At 27.5% G+C, this 25496-nt stretch overlaps 2 protein-coding genes across 2 annotated transcripts; both read right to left on the bottom strand.

The window, feature by feature from the left end:
• Positions 1-315: 315 nt before the first annotated feature.
• On the bottom strand, positions 316-2223 carry LOC145840377 (uncharacterized). The gene is made up of 3 exons (XM_082947622.1): positions 2103-2223; positions 1581-1900; positions 316-1472 (listed from the first exon to the last, which is right to left on the bottom strand). The coding sequence occupies exons 1-3, from the start codon at positions 2188-2190 to the stop codon at positions 618-620; spliced, it is 1263 nt and encodes a 420-aa protein (XP_082803748.1). The 5' UTR covers positions 2191-2223; the 3' UTR covers positions 316-617.
• A 14587-nt stretch (positions 2224-16810) lies between these two features.
• Positions 16811-19091, bottom strand: LOC145841279 (glutathione S-transferase omega-1-like). Its single transcript, XM_082948645.1, has 4 exons — positions 19039-19091; positions 18171-18278; positions 17588-17810; positions 16811-17164 (listed from the first exon to the last, which is right to left on the bottom strand). The coding sequence occupies exons 1-4, from the start codon at positions 19089-19091 to the stop codon at positions 16811-16813; spliced, it is 738 nt and encodes a 245-aa protein (XP_082804771.1).
• Between the last annotated feature and the right edge of the window lie 6405 nt (positions 19092-25496).

Raw genomic sequence — 25496 nt, 5'->3', positions numbered from 1 at the left:
TAAACTTAAACTAATTAAAATTTATTTTAGATTCCTTTTTTTATCATATAAGCTTTTATTTACTTCTAATTAATTTTATTTATTTTGCTGTGTTAAACCTCTTTAAATTTTTTGACGATTTTGATTAACATAGTATTTTTTACTACCATTTAACATTTAATATTAATATATAGTATTACTTTATATAATAATACAAAGTTTCAAAGGTATTTTATCAGAACAATAGTTATTTTTTTGTTTTTTGTATAAACTTAAATACTTAAAATTTACTTCATTACTCTACTTAGAATATAGTGTATACAAAAATACTTTTTTTTATCAAGTTTATTAGCTAAAAATAATCAAAATACTACAATCACATAAATTCTTTAACAATTCCATTTAAATACAACATCATGATTTGAGTTTTTATGAATGAGAAAATAGAATCATAAGAAAAAAAAAACAATTTGGTTCAAACTCTTATTCAAAACGAAGGAAAGAAGAAGCGAAACGCTCGAAGTGAGACAAAATAAAAACTGCAAGACACACTTAACGCCGACTTCAAGACACAACCTTCCCGATTCAAGCTTCCAACAGAACACTAACACAAAACACTCAAACGCTCCGCGATGAGCTCAGGCGAGGAACTCGTCGGAGCGGCTCGTCAGCGCTTTCTTCTCCTCCGACACCCGGTCGTACTCCTTGCCGCCCTCCTTGCGCGCCTTGTACGCGTGGAAGACGAGGACCAACGGGAGGGCCACTGTGGAGAGGTGGGCGACCACGGAAGCGACCAGCCCGAACAAGGCGCAGTTCTCGCGCGCGAGGTCCACCCCAAAGTACTTGGACAGCTTGAAGGCGTTGATGGGCGCCAGGCACAGGGCCGAGGTCAGGAAGAGCACCACCATGCGGTTGAATTTGAACACCTCGCAGCTTCGCAGTTTGATCGTCATGAAAACCGTCCAGCACAAGAAGCTCAGCAGGGGTGCAAAGTAGGCGACCAACGTTGTGTACAGGAACCACAGCTTGTATGAGGGCGAGGCCAAGGGCATACCGCACTGCTGGATGTTTTCGAGGCCGCTCGCCAAAAAGTCGGTGAAAAAGTCATCGTCATAGAGTCTTGAAACATCGTACGCGCCGCTGCCCTCGTAACTCTCGTCGTCGACGGGGTTTTCCCCTTCAACGACGCCGTGGTACTCTTCCGACGCTTCGTACTGTTCGGTCTCTTCGTACACTCTCACGGTGCACTGCCTCCTGCCGTACATCGTCGACACGTCGGACCTGTTCCACACGGGGCAGGCGAGAGCGAAGGAGAGGGCGAAGACGAAGAGGAACTTGATCGAGTGGGAGACGGCCGCGTACTTGCGCATCTTCTGCTTGCTCAAGTTCTTCGTGATGAAGCGAGGCTTCAGGTCCGAGTTGGCGCAGTCGACGATCAGCAAGCACAGGAGCGTTTGCAGGGAAATGCAGAAGATCTTGAACCAGTTGCTGAACTGTGAGGGAAAACAACAATTGAAACTTTTTGTTAAAACGTTAAAACTTTGCTTAATCTAAAACACGTTAAAAATAAAAAATCTGAACAAACTGTTTCCAGCACCAACCTTGCAGGCGAGAACTCCGAAACTCCATCCCCCGTTGACCCTGTCGAGCGCGGTGCCGAGCATGGTGGGCACCAGGAGCAGGCAGACCAGGTTGAGCAGGATCATCTGGGTTCTTTTCATCGCCGCCCTCTCGCTCGCGTACAGCGAAAAGGCCGACATCAGGTTCAAAACGAACGCGGCGACCGCGAGGACAAAGTAACTGGTCCCGACCACGACGTCGTTTGTTTCCCTCAAGTTGACCTGCGGTGTGTCGTCGTAAGGAAACGGGATGTCGTCAACGGTGTAGTCGGGAGGGCTGTTGCTGCTTCCTGGGCCGTCAGCTGCGTGACGTTATGATTGTTAAAATACGTCATTGATCGATAAAAAGTCAGTTTTTAAAGTTTTTTTGTACCGTTAGATTAGTTTTACGTTTAGTTGAAAATAGCCTAATTTCAGATTTAATTTAGAAAAAAACGTGCAGCATTGAAATTTTAGCCCATGTATTAACAGTCTGTGAACTAATAAACAAATGAATAAACTCACGGGCATAGAATTCACCTTCCTGCCAACAAAATGACAAAGATGCCAAGTTCAACGTCAGCAAGACAAACTGAAGCGCGCGTGAAGCCATTATGTTTTACTAATTAAAATATTTATCTGAAAAAATATATAGTCGTTAGAAAGCTGAGTTTTCAATTCATATTATTTAAAATTGAATTTTCAAGGGTTCGTTGTACTTTCGAAAACACTCGAAATAGTGCTCGCTATTCATAGAAGCACTTTCGCGTAATCCTGTTTACAAATGTTTCTCCCTTTTCTTTGATGATAAAAGGAGCAATTAAGGAATTAGCTTTTGCTAATAATCCTTCTAAATCTCGTTAACATACAATACGCGGATATTGATTAATTACAAGGCTAATTAGATTGCTCTTTTTTATGTAATGAAGGATTTTCTTATGCATTCTTTTCAACAGCTTTCTGTTTCGGCGAAGGCTTATCACTGCGCGAGTTTCAGCTCCGTAATTGGCTTGTCGAAAGAATATGTGTTCTCAGGAGCCGCTACTGTTTATTGAAATGATGAAGAGTCGGTGAGAAATGTTTATCCAACAGTACTCTTTTAATTGTGTGTGACTATGCCTTATCAGCTCAATTAAAGTGTCAACATGCCAAAGAAAGCAGCGTAATAAATAAACTGTTTTTCAATAAAACTTAGAAAAATAGGCGACCGCTTTGAATTAAACTGTCAAGATAAAACAAATCTGAGATAAGGTAATATGTTAACGAGACTCGCGATAAAATCGGCGAACACATTTGCTTTTGAGTTGATTTTTCAAAAACCAATTTAAAGGTTAATTCTAATACATATTGCTTTTTTAAAACAAACAAAAAAACGATTACACAGCTAATTTATGGAACAAAAACAACAACGAAAGTGCTGGGAAAAAGCATAACTTGATTGGCCGATTACTAATTTGCAAAGTTTGTTTTTTCAATTGTTTTTCAATTTACAAAGCGCAATTATGAAAGCCACAAGACAAAGTAGATGGTCTTTATGAATCACGCTGTGAGTTTGACAGCTGTTTCATTGATCTATCCATTAAATCAGTCTCCAAAATTTATATCTTGCTTTTGACGAGTACTTTTTAGAAAAGTTAGTTACTTGAACGTTTATCTTAAACAATATTTTAAGACTACTTTCTACTTTAAAAATAAAAAATGAGTTGGTCGTATTTTTACAAATTTTTTTACAAATTGCTTTGAATACATCGTAAAATTAAGGTCAGGTTATTTAACTTACTTAAGTTAAAATTTGAAAAAATTACCTACATTAATATGTTGCTCATTAACTTTTCAGTAATATTTCTTAAATATATCTGTTTATTACTAAAAAAGAAGCATACAAATAAAAATAAGACTAACAACTTAAAGTTTATAAAACAAACTCAGATCTCAATTTAACAACGTACCTTAAAATAAACGCAACTAAATAGCTAAAACTTTGAAAGCGTTGAAATTTTTGAAACTCAATAACAAAAGTAATAAAACGTCTGTCGACAAAATTCTTGAGGGTCGATTGCCCGTTTCGAAGCCCTCAACGCGCACTCGATAGCTTAGTTTACGCAAGACTTCACCAAAAAAGCATTTCGAATATCAGTTATCACACAGCTGCGAAACGTGAGAGCTTTTGAATGGCGACGAGTGGATGGGAGCTTGCTTATATGCGCAGTGTCTGAACGAAAGGAAAAAATAGCGAGAGAACGAAAGTTTGAGAAAAGCCTCGTGCCTGTTTTTTGCTTTCAGTTCGGTTGGTTCTCTACTAGCTTTTTTTTTTTTTTGGATTTTCAATACGCTGTTATAAAATATATGCTTTAAATTATTTTCAATAAAAATTGCAATGTTTCAAATTATACATTTTTCTATTACAGTTCTTAAAAAACTATTAAACTAAAAAAAACAGTTAAACAGTGGAAAAAAAAAACTTAAACGTTTTTCTCGGTTACTTTAGTGTGCTTGCAAGTAAGTTTTTTACAACTTTAAGAAATGTTTGTTTACAACTTTAACAACCAAAAAAATGTTGAGCATTGTAAAATAAAGTTTATTTGCGACCTTTTTCATAAAGTTTTACAACCAATAAAGTATATGACTTTCCAAGTTGAAAATTTACTACGAATTACTTTTTCAATTACAAAGTATTTTTATATAAAATTTTATTTTTCTTACTGTCTATAAGTTCAATTCTTAGTGTATTGTATATCAATATAGTTTAAACTTTATTTTGTTCTACTCACGTATTTTTTGATACACTAATAATACAAACCATTTTTATTTAAGAACACTGTTTAAGAAGTATTAGACAAACATTTTTTAAAGATATCAACGAAACGCTAAAAATTACAATTTAACTTAACTAGAAAAATCATTAAAGTTTATTTTACTTTATCTATGCTTTTTATCTGAAAGAAAAAAACAATCTACGTAATTGAAAGATAAAAAGAATATTTTTGTCGATTAAAACTATTTTATCTGCTGTCAACAAAAAATTTAAAACTTTATTTCTTTGAAAAAAATGTCATGTGAAATTTATATTAAACTAAAAAATAAAAATAAAAAATAAAACATGAACTATATATTTAGTCTAAAATGCAGTTGAAAATTTTAAATTTAGCTAATGTAGCTCAAACTATAATTGAAAACAACATAAATTAAATTTTAGAAGTAAAATAAAAAACAAGTTGTCAAATACTTAGAACTAATATTATTTAATTAGATTAAGGAAGTGTGTTTGCATGAAGTAGTGAATATTTTATAAAGCTTATGGTCTATCATGCTTTGGTCATTTTACTATCATAAGATATCTTTATATAACCATCTAGTAAAAAGTTTATTCAACATTGTAATAAAAATACATTTTGAATATATTGAACTGGTTAATTTATACGCTGCTTTTGTACAATGACAAAGTTATTTCTACATGAAACCTTGAGCTTTAAAATATTCTTGAAACACTAAAATATGATAAAACTAACGTAATATTTCTGTAACTTACACAACTAAAAAAAAATAAATGCAAGTAAGTATGTATGTACACTTTTTAGTCTATTTAAGTGGTGTGAAGTTTATTAAACCTATATGGAAGGCTGTTTCAAAATTTAATAAATCTCTATATATATTTTTTAATTTCAATAGACGGTTATAAGTTTATCGAAAATTTTTACCAAAGTATATTCTTGTTATTAATAGTAATAGCTATAAACAAACACAGTCAAGAAACTTCAATTAAAAGAATTTAACTGCGAGCAAGTAAAACTATAGCATTTAAATTCGAGATAACAAAATAATTTTTAGCTTTTAAGCAATTTAAATCATGCTTATAGTTAATATTAACTTCACTATTACATAAAAAAGCAGTATGGTATGACCTTTAACTATTGAAATTAAGTTATAGTGTTAAATTAACACTTAAGTATTAAATTTGCAATAAATTTTAGTAACAAAGCAGCCTCTTATGTATTTCGGTATTAATAAAATACAAACAAACATATTTTATCAAGTTTAACCTTTTTTAGTAAACCACTGTTTTTTAACATACTATTTCTAAACTTAAACCTTAAGTGCTGTTTATTTTTAGTAGCAAGTTTTAAATAGCCTTGCACCACTAACAAACAAAGTTCTGTTTAGAAAAAATAAATTTTAGACTTGGATTGTGATAACCTTTCTATATTGTAATCAAAGTTTCAGATCAACTCGATAAAATCTTTAATCGTAAATGAACTCTTTCCAAATTACTATTTTTTGAAACAAAGTATTTTAGTTTGTATTCTAAACTAAATTTAAACAACACCACCAAAACAAGGCTTATATTGCGACAATTTAATAGAAGTAACCATATGAACTTTTTATAAATAATTTTTGTTATTTTGTATCGCAAGTTACTTTCTAAATTTTCACTAAAAAAAATTACTTAAACGTATATGATATATTTTTGTTTTAGGGTATACAAGCTTTAAAGTTAATTAGATGTTCATATTTCCTTAAGTAGACTTTAACCGAAGTTTTACTTTAAAATAGTCACAAGAGTAAATTGTTTTCTGTTTGAAATGAATTGAAATATATTTTAAAAACAAACAAAGTCCAAACTATACTTTTAACTATTCGCATAAAAAGTTTTGTGCAACTGTTTCCTAATTTTTTCTATATTTCTTATAGAAAACAGTTTACACAAAAAAAATAACAGTATCTTTACCAAAAATCATCAAACATAGATAATCTTATCTTTTTTTAATTTAACCCTTCAACGTTTACACCAGAAAAATTACTTTTTACGCAATCTCACATTGCCTCGCGAAAAAATCTGATCTTGGCAATTTAGATTATTTTAATTACGATCAACAGCAATTGCGGCATGTTTACAAACAAAACAACAGCGCGAATATAAATTGCCAAATTAAATCACAATACGGCTTTGCTTGTCTCTTTTTTTTTTACTCTGCAAGCTTACGAAAACGCTTTCAGAGCTTCTGTGCGCAATTATCCTATCACATTTCTGCGCTACCGAGGTTTTCTATGGGTTTTGCAATAAGAAGTTTCAGTCTTATGCCTTCTAAACTCTTAATCTTGTTTAAGTATCAGTGCCTGATCACTTTTGCTCCGGTCAGAAAACAAAGAAAGTTTCGGAAGCCGCGGATCAAAGAGTTTTGAGGCTTCTGTGCAGCTTTCAGCCTTTTCTTTTAAAAATCTTTTGCTAAAGCATGAGTTTACAATGTTAAAAAAGAAGTGCACACCATAACATTCAGTGAAAATTTATGTAAAATCAATTTTTTAAGCTTGTATTTATATAAAAAAACCACTGTAACTTTCCCTATGAATGTTAAGTAACTATAATTTGTAAAAATCAAAAACAAAAGTTTCAAAAAGGTTTATTTGTATAAGGATTTATTTTGAAGGTTATAGAACACCTTGGTTAGTAACATACTTAGTTTAAAGTTTGTGCTAAATTAGAAAATATTTTAGACTAAATTACTTATTGAAGTAAGGCTTTGTAAAAAACTTAAATGCAAGGAAACCTATTAAATTTAAAAAAATATATTTCAAAGCGTTACGCATTTTCAAATTTTTGAATTAAAGCTTTAAGTAAGTTTATTATATTACTAGTTATTGTAACTATATAAATAATACGTTGAAATTTAAAAAAAATTACAAAATAAATGAAAAACATGTAATAATGGTTGTTCTTATCAAATGCGTTTTTTTTCTCAACCGTTTAGTATTGAAAATTACTGGTATAACTTATAAAAAAATATTTTTACCGTATATCTATTTTCTTTATTAGTACCTTGTGTTCGAAAATCGTTTTAATTGTATTTTTAAAATAAACAAAGTTCAAATTATACTTTGAACCCATCGCATAAAAATATTGGTACAAGCGTTTCCAATTTTTTTAATACTTTGTATAGTAAAATGTTTACACAAAAGAAAAAATAAACAGTATCTTAAAAAAAACATAAAACATAGATAGACTTATCGTTTTTTGAGTTTACGAAATAATGAAATAATTGTATAAGAATATAAGAAAATAAAACAGTAAACATTGTTTGTTTTTTACATACTGTAAAAAAAACTAAAATGTTTTACTTAAATAGCTATTACAAATATTTAATATTTAAGTCCATAACTTATAGTTCAAAGAAACTTTTAGTTAATTTTTTTGTTCCAATTGCTAATATTTCTAATTTTATACCAGAAAAAAATTCCGGAAAAAAAGGTGGTTTTCACTCACCAGTTTGTTTCATAATGTGAATTTTTATAGCTATGGTTTTTTCCTGTCTTAAATACGTACTTTTACTGTTACTAATATTCAAAAAAGATAAAACTAAGCATTGTGTAATCTAAACTAAAACATTTGACAGTTACGGTTTTTTTTTCTTTATCAGTAATATCTTTTATTTAAAGAAATTTTTGATGAGCTCAGTCTTAATTAAGTGTTAATAGTAAATATTTAATGTATTTAAATGTAATTTGTAAATGGGTTATACCTTTTAATAATATTTTGTTTCTTTTTCTTTAAGTTTAAGTACTTAATATAAATTGCATGAAATACCAAAAAAAAAGTTTAACTCTAAGCATAACTTACTTGCAACTTTTTTTCTGAATTTATAAAATTTTCATACATAACGTTACGTACAGAACCAAACTTTATTTGTTTGGTGTTTTTTAATTGAACTTCAAAAGACTACTACCTAATTTTGTTTGAACTAATTTTTATTCTGATTATACTTTATCTTCACAGTATTGGCTTTAAATAAGTTTAACCTTACTAGCTTCATACTGGTTTAAAAATATTTTATATTAGTATGACTTAAGTTTATATAGCTAACGTCTTAGCTTCAAAGCATTTACAAGTGCTTATTATACTCGTGCTAGTCAAATTAAATAGTTCGTTCAAAATAAAAAAGTATTTGAGTTTACCTTGATATAGAGTACTCAATTGTGAAAAAAAAACTTACTTGATTTTAGTATTGCTAAAATAAAAGCCGTGAATATAGTCATAAAAGTTTTACAATTGAACTTACAACAGTAATCTCCTGAGTGAACTCTACGTACAATGTACATAGCAGTAAAAGTTTTGCTTCTTACCAGACTAACTTTCTTTTTTAGATACTGTATAAAAAAATATAAGTCTTTGTTTACGGATTTAAAAAGCATTAAAATCTTTATTATAAAAGCTCCAATAAAGGTTTCGTGTGTTTATTAAAAAAAAGCACTTTTCTTATTACTTACAACTGCTTTGTTTATCTAGACTTATATATTTTCTTTTTTTCGTATTATAAAAAATAAACTAATAATAGATTATGCTTTTAAACTACAAATACAGTGAATAATATACAAGTTTATGTGATGCTTAAAACTTTTTAAAAGCCTTAAAGCACATTTTTTGTCTCAAAACCTATTTTACCTTCAAGACCAAACCAACTCTGTTCAGTATAAACTCACATTAACACCAACGCTGACAAAATAAAGCCACCATCACTTGTTTACATTCAGAAACCAATCAACTCACTCGGACGAGGAAAAATGCAAGTGCCCGTCTAACAGCAGCGAAACAGAGCAAACAACGAGTTTGTTTTCAGCGTGCAGTTCCGTGCTGACAAAAGGCTTAATAATGATGCAAAGCTTAATTACGCGGAAACTGTCGGTGCCAAATAAAACACCGAAGAAAAACATCAGCTCACCCGTGAATTTTATTGCACTTCAATTTGTTATTACTTCGCGAGCGCAACCAAAAATACAAAAGGCTTCGGCAGCGGCTTTTCTTTTCATAAAAAAAGTTTCGTCTTCAGGCGGAAATCAATCTGTTTAATTCATCTGCAGAATTAATTTCTCTATTCTTGGCAGCCCGGGCTTTTGGACACATCAATCTCCCATTTTAGCTGCACACATGAGCCCCGTAATGGGAGATGATTAGATCGGGCCAACGTGAAAATAATCCATTTTTGTCTGATAAATTAACTGCAGCGAAGGTGGGTGGCCTGTTTTCTTTGTCGGCGGCTTGTACTTGCTGCAGCATTCTATGACGGATTTTCGTTTATCTCGGTCTGTGTTCGAGTTAATTCGAGTGGATAACATCTAAATTGTATAATTTTGAAAAATTTGAAATTACACTCTCGATAGTTTTTATGTTTGTTTAGTACGTTTTTTCATGCTCCGTAAATTGTTAAAAGTGCTTAAGAAATTTATAACAACTTTGCTCAATCAAAGTTGCATGCTTGATATAGAAGATCGTTTTGATGTATTTGCAGACCTTGAGCATTTTTAAAACTATAAATCAAAAAACTGCTTTTGAAGATTTAGAAATATTAATTAAAAAAGTGTACATTTGCTTTTAAATCTGATCTAAAATGAAGTTATTGACAATTTTTTTTTTGATGTATTTTATTGTTTTTAATTTATCATCAACTATACTAATTTATGAAAACTTCGAAATGTGTAAAAGTTTTGTTTATAAAATGTAAAATATAGTATTAAGAGTTGCTTAAGCTATTGAAAACTCGTTAAAAATTTTTCTTAAAATTTTATGTGTTCTTAAAAACTTTTATATAATTTTTCTTTAGCTTTCATAGAACGATACATTAAAAAACAACACTTTTATAAATAAAAGTTAAAGTGTTTGTTTTTCAAATATTTAAATTTTATTTGCTAATGTTAACTAAATATTGATATTATTTCATCATATGTAATGATTTGCTAAGTATAAAAATTGAAACTCTGAACATTAAAGCATTTTGATTTTATTAATTTGTTTTGCTTTGTAACAACAATTTGTAATAGAAATGAATTCATGACATAAAAAACGTATATGTTACAAGAAAATAATTTAAAAACTTTGATTTGATAAAAGATAAAAAATGCAGTCTTAGTTATTCTCAGCTATAACATTTGAAAATAATAAGATGTTTGAAAGATTATTAAAAATATTTTTTAATAAATTTTCAAAGTGGTTTTTAAATATTTTTACTTCATTATATAAAGCCCAAAACTATTTATTTTAAAGTTATTTTTAAACACATTCTTAAAATGCAAACTTAGAATTACAAAAAAAAGGATATAGATAACTTTAATTTTCCATTTACAAAGAAATTCAGTACTTAGGACAAGTGTAGCAAATTTAACGAAGTTTTAAATGTCTCTGATGGAACACACACGTCATTGACCTTTACAACAAACAAAAATCACCAACTTTTAAAAACAGCTGAATCAATTTTATAGCCATCGGAAATGAAATTTTTCGCTGTAGTGTGGCATTTTTGATTTCTTAGGAAATTTCTGCTCTTAAAAAAGATAATCTAGGCTTATTGTGCCGGAGCAATATAATTAGAATGATATGAATTGTTAAGCATATTTTAAAGTTATAATGTGAAAATGCGGTATTCGCAAGTTATTTTAGGCTTTCCTTATTTGGTATGTGGGCTGATAAAAATACTAAAGTAAATCTTTTTAACTGTATATTTTTGCAAAAAAGATAATGTTTTGTAAATACTTAAAGTTAAAAGTAAGCTCTTAAAAAAAATCCTACTCTTAATGTTGTTTATTTTTAAAATACTTAGAACTAATTATTTTAACTTTATAATTTTACAGTATAAAATGAAGCTTGTAGCCATTGTTATAGCTCTTGTTTTGTGATTTTTATGGCTGTTAATATTTTCAAACAATGTTAAAATTTCTAATGAGTTACTGAAGTTAATTTTAGTCTTAAAGTTTATTTTTATGTAACTTTATATCTAAAATGTTTGAAAACGCGTATAACTTTATACTTTTGATCAAATAACAACTCTTAACTCTATTTTTTTACCTAAATCACATTTTTTTCTAAATGTAATAATAGAAAAGCTTACGATTGCGGTAAGAATTAAAATTGTAGCTAACAGAAGTAATTTACAACAAAATTTACAAGAATCGTTTTTTAAACAGTTTTATCATTGGGTAATGTAGTATTGTTTGGAAATTCTCTTGGGGTAATTATAAAAACTATTTTTCTATTTGTTATCCCTACCTCTGAGACCAAGTAGAGTCTTCAGTGTATACAATTTTTATTAGTTGATAACACTGATGTATGCTAAATGGTTTGGTATTGCATAGACAGATACAATTTAATAAAATTACATTTTAAAATCAAAACAGTTAATCTAAATCTCTACAACTGCTAAAAACAGGTTTTCTATGAGAACTACCATACTTTAGTATTATATTGTAACTTAAAGTTGCATTTAAGTCTGTTTATAATTAAACATATTTGTACGTCTGTAGTTATTTTTATCAATCACTTAAACATGTAAGTCGGTCTGCACAAAAAAGATTTTTTAAGTAAAATATTTTTGAAAGTACATAAACGTCTAATTTGACTATATAAATAAAAAACATAGAACTTGGTTGACTAAACAAACACAACTTTTCTAGCTTTTCGCGACTATTTTTTCATGAAAATCTAAGACAAGACTAAATACTTAACTTTTTCTTTACGTTATAGAATCAAAAGTAAAGGTTAAATGAAGACTTTTAAACTGTTTTTGAAAAATTTAAACTGTACAGTTCATTTAAATACATAACCACAAATACTGAAGTTTTTTTTTGTAGTTATAGTCTATAAATTTAATGTTTAAGCAATTTTTCTAACTATCACTTTCTAATAGCTTTTATTTCAATACAAAACTGTAATAACCTCTTTTAAGCTTTTAGTAAAAAACAGTAAGAAAAAAATGGACCACTCACAAACTAGAAAAAATTGTTAGTGATGCTAATTAATTGCAGTAATAAAGAAATTACGTTATAAACAACGCTCTTAAGCTTCAATTTTTAAATACTTTTTAAACACGTACACACAAGCTTTTAAAAAGTTGTTGAAAAAAAGTTTCAATGACTCATAATAAGCATTACAAACTATAAAAGTATTTTGTTGTAAACAAATGTACTTAAAGCTCAAAAAAAGCTATATGTTATAGATTTGAGTTTGATTTCCAGATTTTGCATCAGGTTCTAATACAGCAGGTGTTCTTTAAATGTCTTTAACCTTTTACTTTGTTTATTTGAATTTGTATAATTCAAAATATGCTATACTGTATGAACAATATATTAAATAGTTAAAATGTTCTGCTTGAAATGCTATAAAATTGAAATGAACATTAGATAAATTTAAAAACATATATGAAAATTTTCATTTAATTTCACAGCTACGACCGAAAACAAATTATAAAACAATTTGTTTAATTTGCTTATATTATGCACAAAATGAGAAATATTGTCTTTTATTGGAAATTACCATGAAGTTTTTGACATATAGACGGTATTATGGTTTTCTATTGTGATTTTTTTTCTGAAATACCATATTTCAGTCAACAAAAGAAGCATTCTTAAACAAAACTTTACATTGTACCTTTGAAACTATTTTTTTGTTTCCAAAACAAAACTATATTGACTGTATTCGATTACTTTTGACAAAAATAAAGTTTCGTGATACAACTAAGATAAGTACCAAAAAACTTATAAACTATAGAAAATTAGTTTTTAAGCTATTGCAGTCCACAAAAATTAATGTGTAAAGAAAGACATTTAAGCATTTGAAAAAAAAATGATTAAAAGTTTTTCAAATGTCTTAAAAACACATGTAGATGAATATAATCAGCCTTAAAGTGTTATTAAAATTTTAAACGAGACACGATTATAAACATAAAGGTTAATTCTGTTTTCTTCTTAAATATGTAAACATTAGAAATTGAATATAATTCACAAATTAAAAGTAAGTATATTTTATTTGTATTCAATTGTAAGTTAATTTTTTATGTAACGATGTTCAGCATATAGTTACATAACTTAAAAATTTCCGACTACTTATTTATAATTATAAAGAATAAGTTACGCAATTAACTGTCAGCTACACTAAACTTTTCTTTAATAAGATCTGTTTCACAGATTTTTTACATTTTAAGTTTATGTTGTCTACATAAATATATCACCTAAAAATAAATTTTTTTTCGACGACTTTTTTTTTTGACACAGCTTACTAAAAAAGGCAAATTTTCAAAAGTTATGGTTTGCTTTTTGTTGCTATAATTTGTAATTATATTATAGTTTTACTTTGGTTACTTAGTTTTTCATTTATTTTTATCTAACAGGTTTATTGTTTTTAGATGGTTTATGTTGCTTAGTCTTAGAGATTACCAATAACGGCTTTAAAAAAATATAAGTTGATTTATATGACATATTTTTACAATAGTTTTTTTTACAGATTTTAGTAAATTTAAAGGTGATACTTGTTTAAAAACGAAAGTAATGGTAGTTTAATGCTGATTTGTAAGTATTTTTATAATACATCAAGCTAATTCTTACATAAAAAAACCTTCTTTAAAGCTTTTTTAATAAAAAGATATGATCACACTTTTTTAAAACTGAACTGTTTGCTGCTTAATAGATATTTTGTTGTTTTTTATTCTTATTTTACTTTTCATTTGACTAATTGTAAGCAATAAATAGAAACTTAAATATTTTGGAAAGCTTAATTTTACTTTACTTGCTTCAGAATATTTCTTTATAAGTTAACTAATTAGTAAACAAAAATCATCCAATAATTACTTTAACACTTAAAAACTTATTTTCATATAAAAGATAACAGTTTGTTATGACTTGTATTGTTTAGCTTTGTTTTGCTGAATATTTTAACTGATTGTTTAATTCAAGTCTTATTACATTAAGTACTGACGAAACTTTTTGAGTGAATTCTTTTCTAAAAAAACTGTATTTTTGTCTTCCTTTTTTAATACAGGAACCCCCAATTCTTTTTAAAAATAATAAAACTATAGTATAAACTTATTTTTAAAATATTAGTTTATGCTGTAATTTTTAACATTCATAGCTAAGCTAAGATTCTTCTTTAATAATTAATTAATATTCCTTTGACAGCTTAAAAAATATTTCAAAAAATTAAATCAATTTTATTTTAACGTGAGTAAATACTAATCAAAGACAATTAGTTTTTGGTTAGTTTTACTATACATGCGGATATTAAAGAACCTTGTTATGACAACCTTGTATGGTCCCTAAACTGAATTACTCTTACATAAGTTCACAGATAGTGGTAAAATTACACAATGGACAAAAATGTAAACTTTAAAACTTTAAACTAAATTATCTGAAATTGTAAACTTACGATGAGAGTGTTTAACCTTAAGTAGCTTGAATCTTTTGGAAAAGTTAACGTACACCTGTTTAGTAAACAACGACAACCAAAACATTGTGATTTTCAGTATAGTTTAAAAAAGTATAGGATTAATTTGAATATTAATAATGATTTTTTTAAATAATGTAACTCGGAATTATTAAAGCTTTATAAAGGTTAGGAAATATCAAAAAGTCAAAGTAAACATTACCTAGTTTAAATTTCATATTTTTTTACACAGTTTTTTATAGATTTCAGTTTATTAATAATAAAATTGCTTTTAACTTTTAATTCTTAAAAGTTAACTTTTTACACTTTATACCTTAAATTTTTTCACATATTTTAATTAAGATATGAATATACTTAAATATTTATTTGAGTGTAGAACTTTTTATTATTTTAAGTTCAATCTTTAATTTAACACGTTATAACAAATTGTTTATCATTGTTTATATAATTTAATGTAATTTATAAATGTTTTAGTTATAAAGAAGTAACTTATTATAGTTTTGTACACTTAGTACGATTTCGTATTTTAATGGTAGTTGTCATTTCAAGTTAATGTTTAGCTCAAAGTTTTATCAATTTTTGGAGTTTTTAAGAAAATTTTGTTAAACTTAAAGTTTATTGATCTAACCACTTTTAACTTGTAAAAACGTTTAAGAGAAGATTGAAATAATTAATGAAAAACCAAACTGTCGTAAACAATAGATGTAAATTGAACAGTTGAACAGGTACTTATGTATTTCTAGAATTGAATCATAAATACTGTATACATATTTGTTTTTATTATACTTATTTAATTTTGATATACTTTTGTAAACATAATAAAGTTACTGAGTTAGTAAGTTTTAAAAGCTTTTTACTTATTATATCTTTAAGTACAATGTAGAAAGAATTTTAAATTTATTAAAAAGATAGTATCTACTATTTTTACTGCTGATATTTTCAGACACTCAGTTTAAAATAAGGATTAAAAACATTTAGTAACTAATCTAAACTCGATTACGAGTCTCTTTAACAACTTTTAGTGTTCACAAATTATTTTGATATTCAAAAAATGCGAAATTCACTTTCATTCTAAGCCATATATCGTTAAAATGTTTAGCTCTAGGATTGTATTTACTTCAATATTTTTTTAAGGACTTAAATGAGGATAAGAAAACTTTTCTAGTCGACACGTTAGATATGATAGTTTTTAGTATACAACAGACTGTTTTTATTAGACACATATTTTGATTTCCCGCATTATTTTGTAAGGTTGTAACAAAATAAATATTTTGTCTAACTACAGTTATGCATAAAAATACCATTAAATACCACACCATACTCACAATTTAATCTATATTATATTAATAAATTACCATTTGATGATTTCAAATTTATTTTTATAAGTAAATTATAAGTTTCAGGTTAGTAAATTTCTTGACAGGCCGAATCAAACCCGCGGGCTAACTTTTTCCCAATCCTTATAAAGTTTATACAGCTTTTAATGTCTCCATAAATAAAAATACCTCTAAATTACTTAAATAAAATATTTCTTGAAGAAAGTTCTTTTTTTACTTAAGTTTGTTTTTAACGGTTTATACAACATATGTAACTTTATTTTGCATTTAAAAACAGCAACATTTTACGCTTGCTTTATTTTGTTTACGTTGACTAATGACATTATAATTAGAAATGACAGAAGTTAATTGTCTCAATTAAAACTAAATTAAGTAAAATTAAGTAAAAGTTAAGTTTTTCTCCATCTTTTTATTGAATTTAAAGTACATTTTGACAATAAAAGAAATGTTTGTACTTTACTGACATCATTTGTTTTTAAAGACACTAGTTCATAAAAAGTCTACGTAATCAGTTTAAGTTTTATTATTTCTTCTTTCAAAATGCAATATTTATTTTTAGCCAATTTTTAAACTTAACAAATATTTCAGCCTATTTGCACATTTAAAAACGGTAATACTCACAACATAATTTTTTGTTTGTTCAAATTTATCATGGAAATTTTTATTGACTACCTTTCAAAGCAAAATCACGGTAAACAAGTTTATATTTTGTCGTACTTGGTCGCGTCTCCTTTGAAGTAAGCTTCGTAAAACTCCTTGTCAACTTCATCCGGGTGCTTGCACGCCTTGACAGACTCGTTGGTCAGCATCCGCGCGTGGTACTTCTTCACCGTGGCGTTCCCGTCCAGCAGGCCCCGATGCCCGATGGCCAGCCTCTGCAGTATGGGCCAGAACATGAAGTCGTTGAAGCGGGGCCGGTCGCCTCCCACGTAGTCAGAGCTGTGGTTTTTCAGGAAACTTTCCAGCTTGTTGAAGCTGTCCACGATCATTTTAGTCGCTTCTTCTCTCTTTTCGTCGCTGTCAGCTTTACCGTGGGAGAACCAACCGACAATCGCCTGGGAAAATACAATTGAATTTAATGTTTTTTGTGTTATGTGTATAATAAAAAAATTTAATTGTTGCTTTTTCACATATAAACTACTTGTTAATCAATTTTTTACTTATATTTCAAAAAGTAAATTAATTTGATAACCATTAGAGCTTGCTTCTTTTGAAGACAACTGCTTTTAGTCAGTTGTTCCCATGTTTAGAGGCCAACAAATGTTAGAAAACCATTGGTTGTATATAAAAAAAGCTGATATTGCACAGACTTTTGCAACACCTCCCCATTTGGAAAATGTTTTTTTCGATAACAAAAGTGATAAAGGCCAGTGATTCTCATAATACTTTTAGTAAAAAACTCACCAAAAAAAGAGTACAACGTTTTATTTTTTTTAAAGGTCATTAATCACATTTTAAAGTTTATAATAAACTCATACCTGGTTCAAGTCGATGATCAGTAGTTCCTCCTTCGCTCTCCTCATCGGATCCTGAGTGACCAACTCATTCTCCTTACCCGTCGCGCCGATGACGTAACGCATTATGACGTCAGACTCGTTGAGGATGCTGCCGTTGTACTCCAGCACCGGGACTTTTCCGCGGGAGTTTTTCTCGTAAAACCAATCGGGCTTGTCGAGAGTGTTGATGTTGATAGTTTCGTGGCTTTAAAGAAATGTAAAATAGTTAGAAAGATAAAATACAAAAAATTGTAGTAAGGCAATATTTATTGGTAGTAAAACGTATGAATAATTAGATGGACGATTTATTTGTTGAGATATGTGCCTTTACACAAAAAACGTTAATAAAAGCGAAAATGCAAATTGATAAGTAGTTGTTATATTATAGTTGCAAAAAGTTTTAAAGTTTTGCTAAAGGTTTAAATAACTATCGACTCATAATATGAAAAAATTAATTTATATTTTGACGAGTTGCAATAATATAAAACATTTATTTATTGAATTACAACACATATAACATTTAATTCGTCGTGTTTAAAGTTGTTTATTTTATTTTTTAACCAACTCAAAGTTGCATGCGTGCATAATCAGCTTGGATCTTTGCACGAACGGACAGTGCTTCATTCCATAAACTCTGTAAACATCAGGTTGCACTGGAGGGGGACCGCATCCCCTGTGAGTTTAATTTAAATTGGAATATTAGTTGAACAAGGCCAAAAACTTTATAAAAAAGTGTAAAATGGTAAAAGTGTACAGTTTGTAAGGGATTGTAATATTAAGGTGTTTACCCTAATATTTGCTGAGTAAGAATAACTTTTAAGGCTTTTTTTTAAACTTGTTTTTATTTATACCTTTATCCCTAACCCACCTTACCCAAACATATTAAAAACTAATTGAAAATAAGTTTTAATAACTAAAAATAAACAAATCATGAAAAAAGTTTTCATTTTACTGACTCAGCAAATATTAGGGGAAACACCTCAACGTTTCAACAAGACTGGTTTGTAAGATGCTCAAAAATTAAACAAAAATCTACTTAACTAAACTGTTAAAAGCAGTTTTACTAAGTTTTATACTTTTTTAAAAACTAATTTCGTTTACCTGGGTTTACTTTTATTTTAGACTGTACAGCTTAAGCTTTCAAAACTAAATTGTTTAAAAACAAAAAGTATTGGTTATCATAAAATAATTGATGAACGATTATAACTTAAACACATGTATGAAAAAAGTTGGAGTTAAGAAACATTTAATCTGCAATACTTGTTTGAACAACTTTGAAAGTTTCATATACAATAACTCCTTCTAATCTTACTAAATCATTTTTACCACCTCAAAAAAAAAATTGAGATAAATTAAACAATAAATTAATTAAATGTTAACTAATTTAACAAAACTTAATCATACAACAACAATTATTTTATATACTTTCAAACTTTTTGACTAAAATACCTGATTTGTGATGCTTATTATGGGTCATATAAGCCATGTTTAAAGTTCTTACACTGTACTTAGGACTAGTAAATAAATTTAAAGCTAAGCTAGATATACTTTTTTGCTTTATAGCTGCATTTGTTTGTAGAACAAACAATGATGTTAGAAATTCAAGCAAACATGCTTTTGAAAGAAAGTGCTTTACTTGAAAAACCTTGTGTAAATAAATCTGTCTGGATAATGTGCTGTTCGTTGTAGATATTAAACAGACTTTTTTTGATCAAATTATTTTTTTACTGGTTGAAGCTACATTTATTTTTAAATATTCATGGAAAAGTTAAACTAAGTAAAATATTTCATTGGGTTAGAAAAAAAAACTGATTTATTAATATGTAATTACAGTTTTATTTATCAACTTTGTTAAGTTGGAATACATTTGTTTATTAACCTAACAGTCTATTTAACAACAAATTAGACGCTCAAAATGTTAAGTTTTAGGACCTAGTGCACAAAGAACCTTTCAGTTATTGAGTCGCACACCACGGATACCTTTTAAAGTCTTGTCTAGGGCTTTTAAATAATAATGCAAACGATGTTTTGTACTTATCTTATTATATACTCGAAGTTTTATCTTTTGTAGTAACATTTTTTATTATGTAACAGCTAAGAATACTAAAAACTACAAAACATGCTGAGTTTATCTCTACTGTTTACGTCAACCGAAAAACTAAAACTTCTACCGAGGTAAGTTTTAAAACCTTTTTTATTCAATAATTATCAAACTGTTACAAATATAAGCGTAAATAAATTTTGAAATTCCAAATAATTTCATCAGTAGTTTTTAATGCTTCATTGAAATAACTACATTAAAAATCTTTCTTAGCACTTCTTCTTAAAGAATAATTCATTATAAATTATAATACATGCAACATATTTTATACAAATAATTTACCTATACATAAGCTTAATATTAATGCTTAAATATGATTTGAATATCTTACAATTTACCAAAAAACAAACTCATTAAAATTAAAAAAAAAACCATACAAGATAAATATATTTTTGTTTGTACAACACAATACCTGATTTGTGGTGTTTATTATGTGTCATGTAAGCCATGTTTAAAATACTATATACTAATTTAACAACTTTATATGAAAGCATTAAAACATTTAAAAAGTTTTTTTTTTGTTTGCTCAAAAGTGAAAAATACTTTACAAAAGTACAATGATGTTATAAATTTTTGCACTTGAAAAACTCTTTTCAGGTGAAACCATGTGTAAACAAAACTGTATGGAACAAAAAAGTAGCACCTTAAAATTTCTGCATTTGATATTTACTTTACAAACTATTTTTTAAATATTATTTCTTCTGAATGATTAATTTTGACAACTTGTGCCGTTACAGCATTTATAATTTTAATTTAACAAAAAATTTGGCACTTAAATGTTTTTTTAATTCTGCGTATATTAAAAAATAAATCTACACAAGCGTATTCAAAGCTTTTTTTTAATTATCAACAATTAAGTAAACTTTAAATTATCATTTTTTACTTGAATTCTTAAGTTCAGTAAAATATAACTACATACAAATGCAACTTAGATAAAATTTGCGTTTTGAATCATTTGAAAACCATTTAGTGTGCTTTAAGGTTTTTTTTTACAACTAATAATTTTAAAAATATTTTTGACAAACTAAAATCTTATAGCATTAAGCTATTATTTTATGTAAAAAGTTTTTAAAACTAAAGCTTACCAATTAAAAAGATTGTTTTTGATTAGTTTTTTTTCAGTCTTGACACTTTATATAAAGTTTTGTCAGAATTGTCGGTTAGTTTTCAAACTTTTGTATAAACATATTTTCTTACCTATCAAACAGAATATTATAGTATTTTTGAATTAATTTTTTTTTGTAAAGAAGTTTGTACACAAAGTTCAAAAGAAGAGTTTATAATTAGCAAACCTATACTAAAAGAACCGTTATGCACAAATATAAAGTTATAATAAGTACTTTTTTTGAAAAAACATAGTTTTTGCACCTTTTCTTAGAGCAAAGTTACTTAATTTAACAAAATCTTAAAAATTAATATTATTGGAACAAATTCTAGTATAATTTTTAAGTAGTTTTAGAAATTTTTACTACTGTTGTTATAAATAATATAGTTTCCTAACTAAAACAAATAGTTTACTAACTTAGTTTTTGGTTGAACATAGAAGTATAGTTTTTAAAGTTTTTCGTATGAATAGCACCCCTATATGTAAAACAAACTAATTAATAGAATTTAGGTATTTTTTTAATTGCTGTATAGTGAAATAACGAATTTAAAATATTGCACCCTTGCACACGAAATTTATTTTGGGGTTCGTAAAACTTTTGTGTGCATTAAATTCCTTAGGGACGCACAATACTCATTTTCAAACTGACAATGGACATTTTTGAGTTTATGGTGAAGAGCTAGACGAAGTCAAAAATTGGGTCCTTTGCATTTGCGTTGAAAATTTAAAAATTTGCTCTAGATAAACTGGTGTTGTTTACGTGAAAAGCAAAAAGTTAAAAAAAAAGTCTCTTTTATGTATGTGGGGACTTGATAGCTTGGGGTGCAAAAATTTTCCGGATTTAGTTTACACATATTTTAATTAATGTAAAAGCCATCAATCTTAAAGCTTTAACTTATAAATAGTTTGTCTATAAGTTTTCCATACTCTGACCATAATAGAATTTAAAACAAAAAAAAGTAACATACTTCAAAAAACAGCTGAATGAACAATAATAAAGATTTTTTTTATAAAGCTGTATGTAGAAGAGATATTTATGGAGCAGCAGTGAATAGAGTATTTCAGGGACATAGCTTGGTACGTTTCTGCAAATCTACAGAAACGTATACGAAAAAACTTGCTTGACTCTGCTTTCTTAGCTTTTAGTATTTATTTATACTTAGTTATTCCCTCCTAATAGATAATTTTGACATATATGTACTCTTTAGCATTTTTAAAGTCGAAAAAATTAGCGCGTTAAAGCTTTAATTTGTCAAAAAGCTGCATTGCAAAATTGATTCTAATGAAAGCTGTGGCTTCAAAAATCAAAATCACACAATTATGTTACAAAAATTTGCATAACTTGTTGTGTTAAATGTTTGATTTTGAAAACAACATAAATGTTTTTGAGTTAAATTGTGATTTTAATACTTATTTTTAACAATTGTTTTCTGGGTCTACACAAAGGGCATGCATGACATAAAGAGTCATAGGGGGTGTGGAGCAAAGTAAATTGCCTTGAATACAGTTATCACTCGAACATCAACATTCCATTTTTGATGTATTAAGATAACTGCATATTTTCAGATTTAATTCAATAACATTAGGGGTAGTTTAAATTGCAGTGTTCCCGCTAAGACGTGTTATTTCAGATGTTTAAATTTTTGCAGATTAGTAACTTTTTGAGCTAGCTACGTCCCTGGAGCATTTACAACCCGAAAATTAACAACTACATTAATTTTGTTGATTTTAACAGGGTTACTATGAATTTTACCAAAAAATTAAAGTCGTAATTGTTTTAAAGGTATTTTTTTATGTAAGGGAATGTTGTTACTTGAATACATATCTGTACAAAATTGTATGACCTTAAAACAACATTTTCCCATGATTTATCTTAATTTTATTATAAAACACACAACTTATAAGTTCTACATAATTTTTAATATTTATTTATTTTGAGGTGTTTCATATTGTTGATAATCAACTTAAAATAGTGACAATGTTTATTATCTTTAATGAACTTTTTATTGTTGAACTAAGTAATGAAAGAGTTTATTTACAAAAACTGAAAATATAAAAAATTATATGCTGATTACATTATCTTAGGATCATATCTTTCATTTTACTGCTTTAATTATTTTTATAAACGTACAAATAAATAAAATAACTTTTTTGTTAAATGGTAACAATAAATTTAAAAAGAGCACTTACCAACTAAATATAATCTGTAGAATTGCAATATATTTAAAAACTATCTTTGAGTAAACACAAGTTTAGAAAAAGTAAATTCTGTTATGGAAGCATATTCCAATTAATAACATTGAATTTTTAATTAGTTAAGTATTACAGAAAAGTTAGCTAAAAAGTAACATTTTAACTTAGCATAAACAGCAATGATTTGTTGTTTAAAAGAAATTAGGCATTTTAACTTTTATTCAAGTTTTTCGTATTAACAAAGAAAACTACATAATTATTACTCGAAACAGAAGCATTTTAATTCTGGACCTAAATATTTTGCACAATTTAACTGATAAAACATAAAAAATTTAAAATTAACTTTAGTAAAATAAATTTTTAATCAGAGATAACGTCCAAAAACTGTTAAAAGTAAGTAAAAACATAAAATTTAATACAAACTCTTACACGTTGTAGGTAAAACGTAAGTGAAATATTGTTATAAATTTGTGAAAACAAAGGGAGTTAAAAAAACTATCGGGTTTTAGTTACTTTTTAAGCTAGCAGATTTTTTGAGGGATCAACTTAGATTCAGTTAAATTTAAAAAAATAATAATACTTAGCAACATTTATTATTAAGTAGTTTAACAAACTACCTTAACGCTCACACAAAAATTTACAAAAAAAAAAGAAATTAGTTTCCTTCGAATTAAGTCAAACTACAAGAACACACACTGTTTCAGCGGGAGACGGGTCAGTCTTGCACGAATAAGCCTTTGCACGGAGGATAAATGTTGCGTAAGAGTAAAAACTCTGACCAAAGATAAAAGTGATAGAAAAATAAAAAAAACAATATATAACAAAGATAAAAATTTGACTAAGGGTAAGGTAAAAAAAAACAAAAAATATATTATAGAAGAAATAGAATGAAAATTTTTTAACACATGCATAAGTACCCCTTCGTTCGAAAAAGTCCGTCCATGCAGCTTTGGCACCTACCCGTTTCAGCTAAACCCGAAATTAAGAACTAGTCATCTAAAATAACTGAAGAATAAAAATCTATTAAAGTTCTTATGTGGGAATACGACTCTCAGAGCTTCAAAAACGTAAAACACAAATATGAATTTTATCACAAGTATGGGAAAATTTTAATGTAATAAATATATCAACTAAGTTTTTTTAAATATTTCATTGACTTAATGGATTTCTATCATTGTTTTTTTTGACTCATTTCTTTAACTAAAATTAGTTTCTTATATAAATTATAATATATTTAGACTAGATCTCAAATAATACATTATTTAAACACTTAAGTTTTGAAAATGTGCTGCTTAGTAAATACTTTTACAGTGATAAGATAAATATAATTAAAGTGTTATCATAAACAGGGTTGCCACTCTTTGAGTCAAAAAATCTCCCATGAGTGACCTTAAACTTCCCTGAAATTTTTCAAAACCTTAAATTTTTTACAATTTATTAAAAAATTGCAATGTTAATTCTAAGAATATTGAAGAACTAGCCGCAAGACTAAAAAATTTCTAAATAAACACTTAAATATAATTAAATCTAACTTTTTTGAACAAAATATTGAAGCTGGATTAACTAAATCTCATTCTAGATCTAGAAAAAATTTCCCTGAGATCGTTCAAAAATCTTAAAATTTCCCTGAAATTTTTAGAAAAAACCAAAACTGACCTGAGTTTCCCTGAGTTAAAAAAAAAGAATCAAAATTCCCTGAGTTTTCCTGAGATTTTCTATAACTCGAAAACTCCCTGAGTTCCTTGAGTGTGTGGCAACCCTGCATAAAGTGAAAAAAAAATTTGAAAACTTTGTATTTAATGCTGTATGATCAAACTAAATGATGAAAAAATCGACCTTTTTTTTCAAATCATCAAAAACCTAGTCGTTTTTAAAAACTTTGCCGCTTTTGATAAAAAATATTATATAAGTCTTCAGAAGCAATAATCAGCTATTTTATACTAATTTTTTTAATTAAATAATATATTGTAACTTAAGAGAATTAGAAAAATCATAACCATTTGATTTACTAATTCTGTGAACAAACTAAAACAATTGTCAACAATAAGTAAGGAATTTAACAAAAAGTAGTCTACGTAAGAAAAGAAATATCTGAATAACTTTACTAGACTTATCTTATATTCAATTTTAAACAAGTTAAAATTTAAACAGAATCCTTTTTCTTACTCAAGATAAATGTTTGTCAATAAAAAATAGAAACTACATATTTAAAGTATAAAATCAAGTCAAAATGCTAATAGTTTAATTACTTTAATACTGAAACTTTTCTAGTTACAAAACATAAAACTTTTTTTTTTATTTTCTTAAACGAAACACTCTTTTGTAAAATACTAGAACTGTTAAAGAAAGAACTAATGAAAGTTTGGTTATTTTATCGCTTATAAAAAACTTATTACATCGAGAGGATTTCAATAATTAATCAAAAAAAATCTAATTTAACAGAAAACATTATTCTTTTAAGTTAATTTTAAAAAAATTTTGTATAATAATAA

The sequence above is a fragment of the Thalia democratica genome, chromosome 7 (assembly GCF_965202585.1).
Source record: "Thalia democratica chromosome 7, ktThaDemo2.hap1.1, whole genome shotgun sequence".
In the NCBI taxonomy this organism is placed as follows: domain Eukaryota; kingdom Metazoa; phylum Chordata; class Thaliacea; order Salpida; family Salpidae; genus Thalia; species Thalia democratica.
Note: the sequence above shows the minus strand (reverse complement) of the source record. Positions and strands in the feature narration are given on the sequence as shown.